We start from the raw sequence: 16,652 nt of genomic DNA, 5'->3' as shown, positions 1-16,652 counted from the left end.
AGCTGCGTAACAGAGGACTCTCTGATCTACGGGCTGTTCCCGGGGACGCACACGGAGACCAACATCCGGTGCTGCTGGCAGATCATCAACTCGGTGAAAGACGTTCTTTGGTCAGCCCGAAACTTGATGATCTACCAGCACATGGAGATGTCCGTGGGAGAATGCTGCCGACTGGCACATTCTCGGCTGCAGGAGTACGTGCTGAGGGACGCACTGAAACTTGGTGCAGCCACCGCAAGGGCCCGGTGGGGAAGGACCACAGTATAGGTTTCTCCACCCGTGGGAGTGGGAGGGGTCAGTGGGCGGGGAGTATACCCCTCAACAATGATATGCTAAGCTGAACTACTGGAGTGCCACATGGGTGGCTATTAATACGGATATTTACTGAGTATAATGGAAACGTATGTAAAGGATGAAAAGTTATTGAATGGTTTATTGTATATATTTATTTTTGAATAAAGTATATTTTGAAATAAAAAAAAATCTCCCTCTCTAATGCAGAAACATTTCAGTTACAGTTGTACTGTTGGCAGGATGCCAGCCAGGGTCTGGTCTGTTTTTGTTTGCTCAATGATCCCGAGAGCAGATTGTTGCTAATTATAATGCAATACCCCACACAGATCTTTGATTTTTGCTCCTGTATAGTATCTTTCTCTTTGCTCCTGTGTAATTGAATAACAAAAATATCATATAGCTAAAAGTTACTGTTGTTATAATTGATCATTATTCCTGTTTTCTCCAATAATCTAGTCTAGGCTGATGATTCATAAATATTGGCCCTAAATTTTCTCTGAAAGTCCAAAGTACCCTTACCTTGAGTGATCAGAGGCTGGACTGGAGAGGGAAGTGGGGTTGCCTGGGTGCACATGAGGAGAGGAAATCTGCAGACAGACCTTTACGATGAATTTACGTTATCCTGAAGCTGAGACCACAGAAGTGTTGAGGCGCAACAAAATCGAGATTGTCTTTCAAGAAATGTACGACAGTAGCAAACTTCTGTTTGAATCTCCCAATTCAACTGGGTATCAAATAGGTATTCTTCTTGTATACGGAGAGTTGTGGGTGTGTGGAACGCCCTGCCAGAGGTAGTAATAAGAGGCAGATACATTAGGGACATTTAAGAGATGCTCACATAGGCACCTATATCAAAGAAAAATATGTGACAGAGGGTTAGATTGATCTTAAAGCAGGTTAAAAGGTCAGCACAGCAATATGGGCCGAAGGGCCTTTGCTGTGATGCACTGTGCTATATTCTGTGCTCTATGTCCTGTGATGGGCACTGCATTCTGACCAAATGTAGTTAGGCACTGGAAGTGGGTCTACAGTAATATTCGCCACCAATTCTTTTTAAATTAGCTTCCACATTGCTGATGGATGTGAGTCCAGTTTGATCTGCTGGATTGTGCCCGAAGATTTTAGGCCTGTTAAAGAGGAGGAGATCATCCCGATTCCCACTGTTAGCAGTTATGAGATCTTTTGATCAAAACTCACCAGGTTTGTCAACTGCTCTTGGAGAAGAATAGTTTAGTTTTGGTGATCTTTCCTTTTTATAGTTTATTGTTAATCAACAATATTAGTAATATTAATACACTTTAACACAAGTTGTTAAAGGACATCTCCTCATCTCATGAGAAAAGGAAGAGGACGTGCTAGCCTCTCATTGTTATCATCAGGAAGGAGGTACAGAAGCATGAAAGCACACATTCAGCTCTTCAGGAACAGCTTCTACCCCTATGTCATCCATCTTCCAAATGGACATCGAACCCACATACACCACCTCATGTTTAAAAAATTATTTCTGATTTTGTACTATTTTTAATATATATACTTACTGTAAGTGACTTTTTTTCTATATTATCATGTATTGTATTGCTGCCACTAAGTTAACAAATTTCACAACATACGGCAGTTGAAATTAAACCTGATTCTGACGTCACGCATTTAGCTACCTGCAGAATAATTACAGTAATGTATCGCAATGTTCAAAGCAAATGTATTATCAAAGTATACTGTATATATGCCACCAAATACTATGCCAAGATTCATTTTCTTGCTGGCATTCAGAATAGAACAAAGAAATACTATAGAATCAATGTAAAACTACACACAAAGATCTACAAGCAAACCTGCTTATAAATTAAAATTGAACCCATGGACACTACCTCATTCCTTTGTTTATTTCTGTTATTTGGTATTACTTATTTTAACTTAACTATTTAACAGATATATATATATATATATACACATTCAATGCAATTCAGTTTTATTTCTCTGTATTTATCATTTATTTCATTGTACTGCTGCCATAAAATTAACAAATTTCACATATGCCAGTGATATTACATCTGATTCTGATTTTTAAAAAGATACAGTTCATCCTTAACATGTTTTACTATGAATAAAACATTCTGTATTGTTTATATTTCTGTAAAAGTGATTTTTTTACTATATGTGCAAGAATAATCTAGAAAGGCTCCTATATAAAAAAAAGTAACTTCAACAATGAGAAGGTAAGGTAAGAAGTGATTATGACAAGTTGCTCGAGCATGCTGCGAAATTTCTAAATCAGTGTCATTTTGTAATTGCGAATGGAAAAAGCTTTAAAAACACCATTCGTTATCATGCAGGAGGTTTGAAATGCAGAATGAATTGGTGGTGAACCACGCAGCCTGTGGTTTCTCCAGATCAGTAACACCCTCTCAAACAAAGTTCAGATCACAACAAACGCTTTTTACTTTGGCAAGTAAAATCAAACTACTCTGTCTAGTTTGATTTTAATGCCGACTGAAAATTGATTGGACTTAAAAAACTCAACATATATTTTAACTTGTGATGCTCAACTCCCACTAGGCAGACACATTTATGTGATTCAAAGAACTGAAACAACTAAAGGCTTTGTCTGGTAGGTCACACAAGGAATTTCTTTCAATGATTAGGTGGCTGTCAGTGAGTGTTACATCAAGAAGAATGAAACAGTTGAAACGAAGCTTGTCAGATGGCCTTCCAGCTAATTAGCTCCCCATACTACAAAAGTGAGCAAGAGAAGGATAAGGACCTCTGGCTGGCTTTTCAAGCTACTCAGTGCCTGATTGGCAGATGTATACAAGTCTTACCAGTCCATACAGCCTCATTGGACTTCTACAGAAGCTCAGCACAGAGCAGAGTAATTCAGGCATGCGGGAAGTGCTTTTATATTATCTGAAGAAGACAGGCACAAGATGGATAATAAACTGAAACCCCTGCAAGATATAGTCTCCTCTATGCTGCCTGACAAAAATCCTGCGTTTATTTTTAAAGATTGTGAGTAAACTTTGTGATTTATGTTTTTTTAAGTATGCATCTTCATATAGTAACAACAAATGCCAAATTACTTAAGCAGGTCTGTTGGGCTGAGTTATAATTTTTGTATCTATTTCCAAATCATACACATTTCTGCAACAATAGTGGAAGTGCTAGAAGATTATAAAGTCAAATTTACTTATGACCCTTTGAATTCCATCATATCTTTAGGAGATATAATGGTGCTTCTTGTTACATATTGATTTGTTAGTTTTTTTCTTAAAAACTCTTGTGAAATTGAGAAGAACACATTCAAGAATGATATTTCAAGTTGATTTTCTTTGTGCCTTTGAGGTTGTTAAAAGTATTAGTTAAATGGTTAACTTCGGACAGCCCCTTTGAAAGCAAAGAGTCTTTGTTTCAAGAAATCTGAATGCTATTATGCTTGTTTCAAGGCAGTTGGTTCTGCCTTGTTCTTTGAAGTGGTTAGACTTTCAAACAATTTATTTCACATGAAATATAAAACATTTAAGCAAAGGAAAATTATTATAACTCATTAGTTTTATAATGGCAGCCTCACCAACTCTGGAACTTTGCAGCTGTATAAAATTCACAATAATAACTATAATATAACGAAAAAGTACTACATTTTGGCTGGAAGGGAGGGATACAACATTATTTAAGGTTATAGTATTTGATTGTGACTAGCCATTACAGTGCACACAGTGAATTTCACCTCAGCTGCAAATTACTAACAGAATTTTTCTACCGCTGAATTAATTGCAAGTGGGATCATGACTCCCAACCAACGCAGTTGCACTTTTACTAGATAAAATGTAACCATACAAATGAAATATTTTACATGAAACAACTCAGTTATCATACATGTAATTTATATGTAAAATTAATGAACTGCAACTATAGATGGAGCCTCAAACAGAGGCAATGAACTACTTTTGCATTATTTCTAATAAATAAGTTAAAGATATTCAACAAAAACATCGTAATTCAAGCAATCACGGTCATAATGAAAGTCAACATGACGAGAAAACAAATGAAGAATCCAAAGAATAGAACTTCTTCAGGACTGAAATTCACAGACACAAGGTGGCAATAATTCAAACAGTGCAGACAAATAATTAAAACGGCAGATTCAAAATCAGGAAGGGAAAGAAAACCGAGAAATATATAGTAGACCTGTGGGAAAATGCTGGATCACATTGCATTTAAAATCCATATTGTCTTCCTAGTTTTTTTGAGTCTGTTTGAATTTCTGGCACTGACAACCCTACTTTTACAGATTAAAAGTGTTTATACCTCATTTAGCTTTTGAAATCACTCTTGCGAAAGATTTTAACAAATGCTTCCATCAACAACGTGATGAAGAGAGAGGTTTAGCACGTGATTATACTGTTTGTGTGGTACTTGATAAGATAACAGATAATTCCTTTCTGGTGTTGAAAGACCTGTCATGTTGATCCACTCCATTCCCAATCTCTGCTAGCTGTTAAAAAAACTCCAAGCACCAGTTCCACCCAGTACCAAAGTTTAAAGTTTAATTGGCTAGAAAGTTCAAAGTTAAAATACTTCCCTAATTTAAAACCAATATTATCAGAAATGAATTGACATCATCTGAACTATCTGGAACAATAATACAACCTTTCAATCTGTGAGTTATTAAAATGCAACTTACTTTTGTGGCTTAGCTTCATTTCGTAAGGCATTACATTTTGCAATTGTAAACTTAAGAGTCAAGATTAATAGGTTCAAATAGGAAAGGAAAGCTTTAGGTCTAAGAAATATCACAGTTATATCTTGTTTTCTATTTTATCATGCTGTATGGTTAAATTTCAATGCTGGAGTTCCAATTTTATGTAGAATTATTAATTGATAGCACACATAAACTTTTTGGAACACTGGATGGTGAAGAATTATAACCCCACTTCTACCTACAGCAGTTGTTTGCTGATTGTGTGGCAAGATACAGGTGTTGATTGCAAAACATTTAGATTTGATCTCTTAAAGGGTTTAAATTTAAAACACAAAGCCTATTTGAATGAATCACATATTTTGTAACAAAGGCTATTTGTACTTTAGAGGCAGCCAGCATCCCTATTTTCCTTGTGTAGCTAATATTCAATGACAGTGAAGTCCATAGACACCACTTTTATCAATCACCAGACACTTAGTGTTTAAAATATAGAGCCAGCAAAGAGAAACACATGCTGCATGGCTACTTAGAACTTTCCATACATCAAGCTTAGAGCCCATTATATATAAATATTGCTTTTCCACTGCTAGAAACCTCTTAGAAATGACTGATTCTACATTTGATTCATACAGTGACATCAACTCTTAAGGCTTTCCTTTGAAATTTTGAGCGCCGTTTTATTCTCAGAAAACAGCAAAATGATTAAAGGCAAACACTAAGTATACCAAGTTTTCTGTTTTTAATTTCTGACCACACAGTATTTTGCTTTACTGCTCAGCAACAGTACCTGAAATAAATCTTTGGGAAGAAAGAGTCCAGGTACCAAAATCTAAAAATAAAAGCATAAAATGCTAGAGACATGGAATAGCTCAGGGAGCATCTATTGGAAACAGAAAAGAGATAATATGGATTATAGTGATTTAATTATTTGATGATCCATCCGGAAATCAAGTCACTAGGTCCGAAACCTGAAAGCTGCCGCCTCAACCAATGGAGTTAATAATTATAACACAAATGAATACATCACTTTCCTCCTTTGTAATCAAATAGTAAGTAAACAGGATTTATTGAAAAAGGTGAAGATATTTCATGCCAGGCAACCTTAAGTCTAATTCAACAGAATTAGTTTTAGAAACATCTTATTCATAGAGCAGGGAATTTTGAGGGAAGAATTCTTTTCATTTAAATGTAACTATTTTGCATGCTGATTGTGATTCATTTGTTAAAAATCATTTTAACTGTTAAGTGAATTGTGATATTCATAAGAATTTGATTTTTTAAAATCGAGAATACAAGCCTCATCCTTAAGATCAAAAACCCAGGAGACCACCATGAAACCTTCCATTTATATAGAGCCTTCAACATAAGTTTAAACACATAGTGCCTATTTTAGGTATATTTCATATTCTGTTATGAAATAGAACAATTTCATTTTAGCTCATCGAATCTACTATATCTCCCAGTTCACTAATTTTAACCTATCCCTAATTAATTTTTCCTTCAACCTAGTTTCTCTACAGTTCTGTCACAGTTCCCTCCCTGCCCCCACCCCCATTGGTTTTGAGTATGCCTGCGATAAGTGGATTGGAACTGGAGACAAGCTGGTTTGAAACAGATTTCATCAATAACCGAAGTTGTGTGAGGTCACCAACAACAGATCTTTACAAAAGCATCTAAAAATGTTGCTGTGGAACGAGGAGGTTCTAGTTCATCCATTTCGATTGAAAACTGTATTTGGGGTATGACCAGGAAACTCAGTAAAATATTAAAATGGAAGAGTACAGGTGGATTTGAACTCTTGGCTCAGGTTGTACTGGCAATGTGCCATTAGTCATATGCAGAAAATAAAACATTTGCCCCACTTTGCAATGGTATCATGTGGATATACAGTACTGTGCAAAAGTTTTAGGCACATACATATATAGATACGATTCCTTATATATTTGCATAGTACTATAGTGCCTCTCACCCTAGAAGAATTAAAGGATGAAGTATCACAGCTAAAATCCAACAAAGTTGCTGGCATAGATGGGATTCTTAATAAATTCCTTAAACATATTGGACCTAAAGCACTCCATTGGCTTCTGACCCTTTTTAACTGTTGCCTAAGATCATTAAAAATACCTAAGAAGTGGAGAAGAGCCAAAGTTGTTGCTCTCCTAAAACCCAGTAAAGACCCCAACACTCCTAAAAATTACAGACCGATTTCCTTGCTCTGCACCCTTTATAAACTCTATGAGAGACTCATACTGAAAAGAATATCCCCCTTAGTCGAAGATCTTCTAACACCAGACCAAGCCGGGTTCAGGCCAGGCTGCTCTCGCTGCGGTCAAGTCCTGAACTTAACCCAATATATTGAGGATGGCTTTGAAATGCGACAAACTACAGGGGCAGTATTCGTTGACTTAACAGCAACATATGACACTGAATCACAGAGGCCTTCTACTGAAATTATCTAAAATGTTAAAGAACGAAACCACAGTCAAAGTAATAAGAAGCCTCCTAGAAAATCGCAGATTTTATGTAGGAATGAATGGAATTAAGAGTAGGTAGAGTCCACAAAAAACGGACTACCACAGGGATCAGTCCTGGCACCTCTACAATTTAATGTTTACACAAACGACCAACCAGCCTTTCCTAACACAGGCAGGTTTATCTATGCAGACGACCTATGCATAGCAACACAAGCTAACTCCTTCCAAGAAGTTGAAATACAACTTACAGCAGTCCTCGAAGTGATGAAGCAGTATTATAAAAAATGGTCTCTGAACCCAAATCCATCAAAAACTCAAGTGTGTGCATTCCACCTGAGGAATCGAGAAGCAGCTCGGAAACTCAAGATTTTCTGGTGTGGGAAGGAGCTTGAACACCATCTGACTCCATCTTTACCTGGGCATGACGCTGGATAGGACGCTCTCATTTGCCACCCACATCCAAAAACTCCGAGGGAAAATTGGCTCTCGCAATTCTCTCTTGAAAAAATAAGCAGGCACGAAATGGGGAGCTAATGCTCACACACTTAGATCAACTGCCCTAGCACTCTGCTATGCACCTGCAGAATACTTTTTTTAAAATTCGGTGCTATACAGTATATACAAAACAGTGACTAACACAATTACTTCACTACAAATAGACAATACACATTAAACCAAAATGTGTCCATCTCTTTCAATGATGGCATTTACACCCCATGGAGTCCAATGGTCCCGGAACGCCTCTAAGGTCGCCGTGGACTGCGCATGTTCCTTTTCAATATTTACCTGGGCACGATCATACCCCTTAAACATTGCCAGGCAGTCTACCCAGCCAGATACTCCCGCCACCCGATTCCAAGACCCACAGATGGCTTTTTTCGCCAGCCCCAGGAGCAAGTTGACAAGGACATCCTCATCCCTCCATGCCCCCCTTACTGGATGACCATATATAAATAGGGTGGGGTTAAATGCAACCAGAAGGCGAAAAGCAGCCCACGCAAATACGCAGAAGGGCTGTAGCCTCACACACTCTATGTACATGTGGTACACGGTTTCCTCCAGCCCGCAGAAGTGACATGCGGCTGGGCGATCTGAATACAAACCAAAGAATTTATTACAAGGCACCGATCTATGCAGCAGCCTCCACCCCAGATCCCCAAGGTGCATGGGAAGAACTCCCTCATAAAGGGACTTCCATTGGGGACCCCCTTCACCTCCAGTTGGAAATACCGACCGCCACGGCGTGTCGGGACGTTGGACAAGGGCTGGGAAGTGGAGGGTGTGAAGCAGCAGCCCATACAGATACATCCTACTCGCATCCCTGAATGGGATTGTGGGTGTCGATGAAAGACGGCTCAAGTTGTGTGGATTCGGCTCTCGGGTAAGGTTGCGGGGCCTGCGCCCGACAAGCAGCTCAGCCTGAGTCGTTCCACACACCTGAGCCGCACCGACATCCGTTGTGGTAGGGCAAGGGTGGGCCAGGACTCTGCCCTCTGCCAGAGGAGGGGATTCCGGCCTGAGGCAACCATGTTCCAGACTCTCAGTAGGTCCTGATAGAAGCCGGGCAGACTCCGCAAAGCAGCACGGCTGACGCCTGCCGATGGTAGCCGCATATCTTCGTGAAGACAGCAGCCCCTCCGGATGAAGAATGTTGCCAACACATGCCACCTGGGAGGGTGCTCGGCGTACAGGAATCTCTGCAGAGTCCTTAGGCGGAGAGCCGCCAGTCGCGTACGTACACACACCATCGACTGTCCGCCCTCTCCCACTGGGAGACTCGACCGCTGCGGAGACCCAGTGTTTCCTGTTACCCCAGAAGAAGTCCACTAATTTCTTCTGCATTCTTGCAACAAAAGGGGCAGGATGGGCCAAGATGACCATCCGGTATCACAACATGGAGGCCACCAGCTGGTTTATGACCAGTACCCTGCCTTGATAGGCAAGCACGCTGAGAGGGCCTGACCAGCGCCCCAGCCGGGCCATGACTTTTGTCTCCATGTCCTGCCAGTTCGCCAACCAGGTCTCCCCAGAAGGTCGCAGGTAGACTCCCAGATAGAAAAGACGTCTGGTGCTCCACTCAAAAGCTCTCATCTCCTCTGGCAGGGAGTCCACCTGCCACTGACCCAGTAAGAGTCTGGAACATTTCGCCCAGTAGATCCTAGCAGAGGATGCCGCCAAGAAAATTTCTTGGCACTCAGGGAAATCTGTCACCATGAGGAGTACATCGTCGGCGTAGGCTGAGAGGATGACCTCCATGTCCGGTTCATGCAGAACCAGACCCGTCAGCCTTTGCCAAAGAAGGCTCAGGAATGGCTCAACACAGATCACATACAATTGACCGGACATGGGGCACCCCTGACGTTCTCCTCTTCTGAATGGAATGGGCGCTGTCAGTGATCCATTGATCTTAACAAGGCATTCTGTGGCAGAGTATAGGAGCCGAACTCGGACCACAAAGTGTGGTCCAAGCCCAAAAGCCTGCAGAGTGCCCACCAGGAAACTGTGGTCTACCCAGTCAAACGCCTTCTCCTGGTCAAGAGAAAGAAACGCTGCCGGGGACCCAGTCTCCTGGAGCAGGTGGATCCTGCAGAATACTGTGCACCTGTGTGGGGCAGATCAGCCCATGCGAAGAAAATAGACCTGTTGTTTAACGAAGCCTGCTGAATAATCACGGACACATTGCACCCCACACCCACTAACATCATTTACAGGCTTGCAGGCATTGCTCCCCCAGAGATCCGAAGACACACTACAACAAAAATTGAAAAAGGTAAACAGAACTCGGATCCACGGCACCCACTACACCATCATGTGCCAGTTTCCAACCGCCTAAAATCGAGGAGAAGCTTTGCTACAGTGGAGGAACTACTGCACGGAACATCCCCCCAAACACACAGGATTGACCTCTGGCAACAAACAGAAGCCAGAACCCCACCAAACAATACAGTGCAAGACCCCACAGAAATGTTGCCAGATGGGGCACTGCTTGACAGATGGAAGTGGTGCATTCTCAACAGAGCGAGAGCAGGAGTTTGTGGGACGGGAGACAATATGGTGAAGTGGGGTTTAAAGACCAGCGAATCCTGTGAGTGTGGTGAAAGGGTGCAGAACATTGAACACGTTCTGCGTAACTGCCCACTCTCACCTGATTTAGCTAATACTGACCTGCTCAACATCAACCAAACAGCACCAGAGTGGCTGGCTGTCTGGTGTGACAAGCTATGATGACAGTACTATAGCAATTTTATGTATTGCATTGTACTGCTGCTGCTGCAAAAAAAGCAAATTTCATGACGTAGGTGATAAACCTGACTTTGATATTCATCTTTATTGTGAATTGAGAGTGGGGAGAGGGTAGGCAGAGGGGAATCATGGTTGGGAAAAGGGGAAGAGAAAGGGGAGGGAGGAGGAAGCACCAGAGAGACATTCTGTAATGATCAATAAACCAATTATTTGGAATCAAATGGCCTTGCCTGCTGTCTCAGGGCAGGGTGTGTCTGCACCCGCACAACTCCTGCCCTTGGCACTCTTTTTTTCTGTCACCTATCCCACACCTGTCCCACAACACCTTTCCCTTACTATTCCCAACACCCTTTGCTCCTACCAGATTTACAAATTTGCTCTTCACTCCACATTGACAAATACAGTACTGTGCAATATATATATGCCTAAAACATTTGTACAGTACTGTACTTTAAAGCAGTAACTCACTATGACTCAGTGTAAGAACCAAAGGGGCACACCATGAATGTTCTTTCAACATGAAAGTCCATTGACTTAAAACCTCATCTCTATTTCGCTCTCCAGATGCGGCCTGCCATGATGAATATTTCTAGCATTCCTTTCGTTCATTGCAGACTTCCACCATTTTAAATATTTTGCAATGTTAAATACTTGTCAACTGCATTTGATGTTCTGTCCATACAACCTGCTGGCAACTTGGTGAACACCTACAACACAAACTTCCTTCAGGAAGCCCTGAAGTGAAGGATTATGGGCTGGAACCTGCAAATGAGACAGGCTGTTTGCAACCTTGATGTTATATACAACCCTGTCACGTGTTTTTGGAATAAGACCAGTTATCTTTTGACTAACATAGACCGTAAGACCATAAGACATAGGAGTATAATTAGTTCATTTGGCCTGTCAGATCTGTTATGCCATGTTTTCCCTCTCAACCCCATTCTCCTGTCTTCTTTCCGTAACCTTTGAAACCTTTACCAATCAAAAACCTACTAACGTCTGCTTTAAATACACCCCAGGATTTGACCTGCACAGGTGTCAGTGACAATGAATTCCACAGATTCACCACCATCTGGCTTCTTAGACATTAACCCTTTCATTTCTGTATCATTCTCATGGACTTCCACTGGACCCTCTCCATTGCCAGCGCATCCATTTGTAGATATGGGGCCCAAAACTGCTCGCAGTATTCCATATCCAGTCTGACCAGTGCCTTATAAAACCTCAGCATTACATCCTTGCTTTTATATTATAGTCCTCTTTAAATGAACGCTGGAGTTGCATTTGCCTTCCTTGCCACCAACTCAACCTGAAAGTTAACCTTAAGGGAATTCTGTACCAGGACTCCCAAATGCATTTTGGCCTCTGATTTCTGAACTTGCTTCCTGTTCAGAAAATAGTTTATGCTCTTATTCGTTCTACTGAAGTGCATGACCCATACACTTCCCTATACGGCATTCCACTTGCCATCTCTAACCCCCAACCTCCTGGGCAGCCTTTGACTCTGCAGCTGTCTTGACTTGTTTGCCAATGAAATCCAAATCCACGCCCTTACTTCCTCTAGGCAAACGTATCCAGAAACAAAAATAGAAAATTCTGGTAACACTCAGCAAGGCATGCCACACCTGCAGAGATATAGAGTTAATGTTTCAAGTCTATGTTCTGACATGTAAATAGACCTGAAATCTGAACTGTTTCTTTTAGTATAGATGCCGCAACTCTGAATGAATTCCACAAGCTACAGACTCACTTTTAACCTACAGCTCCTGTTCAATGGCATTCTTTTTTAAACACAATTTGTCTTAATTTGCACATTGTTTGTTTGTCACTGTTTGTTTCTATATAGTTTTTCATAATTTCTATTATATTTCTTTATTTTATTGTACTGCCTATTTTTGCACTGCATTTCTCTGACTCTATGAATCTTAAGGGAGTACTGTATATGGTAACATCTACATCCTCTGATATAAATTTACTTTGACTTGCCTTTATGATGCTACCTGACCTGCTGAGTATTGTTCGAATATTTTCTCTTCTTATTTCAAATTTCCAGGATCTGTAGGGTTTTTATGTTCATATCATAGGGCAGCTTCTCTCACTCTAATAACTTCAAAGTTATCCAGCACCCTGCTACCTGTGTCCTGACTTCACCGTCTCCCTTTCAACTGTTAACCCGTGCTTACTGACTGACACTATTCACACAACGTCTTCGTTGTCAAGTTCTCACTGTTGTTTTGTCTCACTTCCCTATGCCTGAACTTGCTTCCAAACCACAACCCTCCTCACTCCTCTAATTCTGGTCTTCTTCCTCATCCTCAGTGATCGTCTCCACCATTGGAAGTGTGTCCCCAGTTGCCAGAGCAATCACCTACACAAGAAAGTCTGCAGATGCTGGAAACCCAGAGCAACACACACACAAAATGCTGGAGGAACTCAGCAAGTCAGGCAGCATCCATGGAAATTAATAAACAGGCTGAGACCCTTCTTCAGGAATGGAAAGGAAGGGGGAAGATGCCAGAATAAAAAGGTGGGGGAGGGGAAGGAGGACTATTTAGAAGGAGATAGGTGAAGCCAGGTGGGTAGGAAAGGTAAAGGGTGGAGAGGAAGGAATCTGATAGGAGACCATAGGAGAAAGGGAAGGAGGACAGTATCCAGGGGGAGGTGATAGACAGCTGAGAAGAGGTAGGAGGCCAGAGTGGGGAATAGAATAAGAGAGGAGCAGGAGGGATTTTTTTTTACCGGAAGGAGAAATCACCTGCCAGTTCGTACTCCTTCCCCTCCCACCACCTTCTTATTCCAGTTTCTTCCCCCTTTCTTTCCAATCCTGATGAAGGGTTTCAGTCAGAAATGTTGACTGTTTATTCCCCTGCATAGATGCTGCATGAACTGCTGAGCTCCTCCAGCGTTTCATGTTTATGGCTCTCTAAACTTCCTGACTTACTTTAATTCGACAAAGGCCTTGGTGATCTGCCCCAACATTTCTTCTGTGGTTTGATATACAGGCTTGATTTTCTAATACTTTTGTGAATGCCTTGGCATTTCTTTTTGCCTTTTCAATAGTACCGAACAAAGGAAATAACGGCTGTTGTTGTAAATAATTCTTATTCAGAGATGAAGAATGAATTACATTTGCTACTGTTAACTGACCTGCCAATGAGGATAAGAGTGAGGTTTGTTGAATTTTAATTTCTAAACTCAGAGTACCATTTTCTTTGCCTTCCAACAGTGAACGTGGTAGAAACGTTGCAGGAGTTTTGGGAGAAGAAAAGAAATCAAGGAGCTGTCTTCAAGAATGGAAGTCTCGTTGTATATGAGTCCGTGCCATCTCGTCTTGCACCACATGTCTGTTATGTCACTCTGCCAGGAGGCAGCTGCTTTGGCAACTTCCAGGTAATTGGCATTTAACCTATATACGTGCATTTTCTGATAGACTGTTTACGATAACAATGGTTTCAAGGACTCTACAACTCATGTTCTCATTATTATTTATGATTTTGTTGTTTATGCAGTTTGTCTTTTGCACATTGTCAGTCTTTGTGTGTACCTTTTCATTGATTCTATTGTATTTCTTTGTTCCGCTGTGAATGCGTACAATAAAATAAATCTCAGGGTAGAAAATGGTAACATATGTACTTTGATAATAGAACATAGAACATGGACATCTACAGCAGATTACAGGCCCTTCAGTCCACAATGTTGTGCCGACCGTGTAACTGCCTAGAGTTTCCCTACCGCCTCCTCCACCATCACCGGCAGTGCATTCACATTGAATGTTGAATTTATTTTTGGCACTTCTCTTCCAGAAACTCTCTGGAATATCTCTTATATTTCTCTGAATACAGTATGCCATAACTACTGATTGGATTTATCTATATGATGCTATAATCACAAACCATACAAGCAAACAAATAAAAAAAAGACTGTTGCCTTTCTAATATTGTATTAACATCTTTGATAATGACAAACTATTAAATTACCAGATACTTTTGACGAACATACTGAAGTATTTTTAATGAAAATTTTAAAGAAATTTAAAGAGAGATAAGCTTTATTTGTCACACATCCATCAAAGCAGTGACATCCATCATTCGCTTCAATTCAAATCAGTGAAGAAGCTACGGAACATTATAAAATTACTCAGCACCATCATGGGTACTAACCTTCATTGTATGCAAGACATCTTCAAGAAGCAGTGCCTCAGAAAGGTGGTGTCCATTATTAAGCCCCCCCCCCATCACCCAGGACATGTCCTCTTCTTATTGTTACCTTCAGGAAGGAGGTACAGAAGCCTGAAAGCCCACACACCCAGAGATTCAGGAAGAGCTTTTCCTGCTCTGCCATCTGATTCCTAAATGGATATCGAACCTCACTTTTTATATTATTTCTATTGTTACACTATTTTAATCTATTTAATATACATTTATATACTTACTGTAATTCATCTACTTTTTTTTCTATATTATCATGTATTGCATTGTACTGCTGCTACTGAGTTAACAAATTCCACAGCGTATACTGGTGATATTAAAACTGATTCGGATTCTGATTCTGAACATTATACTGCTGAGCCCACGTTGGTACCATGCTTCCAGCGCCAACATAGCAAGCCTGCAACTTACCAACCCTAACTTGTACACCTTTGGAATATGGGATGAAACAGGAACTCCCGAAAGAAACCCACACGGCTAGGGGGAGAATGTGGAAACTCCTTACAGAGAGTGCCAGGGATTAAACCCCAGCTGGTGATCTCTGGTGCTGTGAAGAAGTTATGCTAATCATTATGTTACTGTGCCATTCTCTCTAGTTCTCCTGTTTATCAGGGTCAGACAACAGAGAGACATGTTTGGTGTTCCTTCTGCAGAACCCAATTCTCTCAGCCCGATACTTGATGTTCTTTTGCAAAACAAAAAATCAGAGCTATCAAAAGCTAAAATACGCTGAAGCCCTTCACTGAATCCCTGAAAAGAATGCATACACATATTAAAGTAGAAAGGCCGGGCAGGTTTTGGTTTCACCCTCACAAGGATGCACACTTGCTGTAAATAGATTTAACAACCCATTGATTTACTTAACCGTCTTCCACATATGGATTGACCATTTATCTTCCCACTCACATCTGTTCATGGACTTTTTTACCAGAAGAATTTGGGAATTCAATGTTCTGTGCATACATCTACAGTACTGTGCAAAAGTCGTAGGCACGTCTATTTATAGCTAGGGTGCTTCAAGCTTTTACATAGTATTGTAGTAATTTTATGTATTGCTCTGTATTGCTGCAAAAAAACAAACAGATTTCATGACACATGTGAGTGATGGTAAACCTGATTTTGATATGGGTATTGTGGACTGAGAGTGGGAATGGAGGAGGGAGAGGGGAATCATGTTTGGAAAAAGTGGAAGGGAGATGGAAGGGCGGGGGAAGCATCGGAGGCATTCTGTAATAGTCAATAAACCAAATGTTTGGAATCAAATGACCTTGCCTGGTGTCTCAGGATTGGGTATGTCTTCACCGGCGGCACCCGCTGCCCGACACTCCCTTTCTGCCACCTGTCCCACACCCCTTCCACAGCACTCCTCCCTGCTCCCACCAGATTTACAACCTCGCTCTCCCCTCTATGTTGACAAGTACAGTACTGTGCAAAGGTCTTGTGCATCCTAGCTCTATGTACGTTCCTATGACTTTTGTACAGTACTGTACTTTTCCAGAAGAAGCAATATTAAATAATTAATAGACAGCCACTTTTAATGGGGCAATCTCTGTTCCTCAATGTGTTATGAAGTGTTATTACATCGCTTATTATCCATAATTCCCATATGTCACATGTATAAAATTTCCTTTGGACTTTTGATGGAGTTGAGAGGTGAACGTGAGGCGGTTCAAAAAAGAGAGGGCAAACTTCAGAATGTGTTGCCTCACTCAGAGTTCTGTTAAAGATTAAGTGAAA

General features: G+C 40.9%; 1 protein-coding gene across 1 annotated transcript in view; it reads left to right on the top strand.

The window, feature by feature from the left end:
• Positions 1–900: 900 nt before the first annotated feature.
• Positions 901–16,652, top strand: part of LOC140211352 (protein limb expression 1 homolog) — a 53,688-nt gene continuing 37,936 nt past the window's right edge. Inside the window, exons 1-2 of the mRNA XM_072281029.1 lie at positions 901–1,033; positions 13,934–14,097. Of these exons, the coding sequence (XP_072137130.1) occupies positions 901–1,033; positions 13,934–14,097 (297 nt within the window). The remainder of the gene's footprint in view (positions 1,034–13,933; positions 14,098–16,652) is intronic.

Source organism: Mobula birostris, chromosome 17, assembly GCF_030028105.1.
Source record: "Mobula birostris isolate sMobBir1 chromosome 17, sMobBir1.hap1, whole genome shotgun sequence".
In the NCBI taxonomy this organism is placed as follows: Eukaryota; Metazoa; Chordata; class Chondrichthyes; order Myliobatiformes; family Myliobatidae; genus Mobula; species Mobula birostris.
Note: the sequence above shows the minus strand (reverse complement) of the source record. Positions and strands in the feature narration are given on the sequence as shown.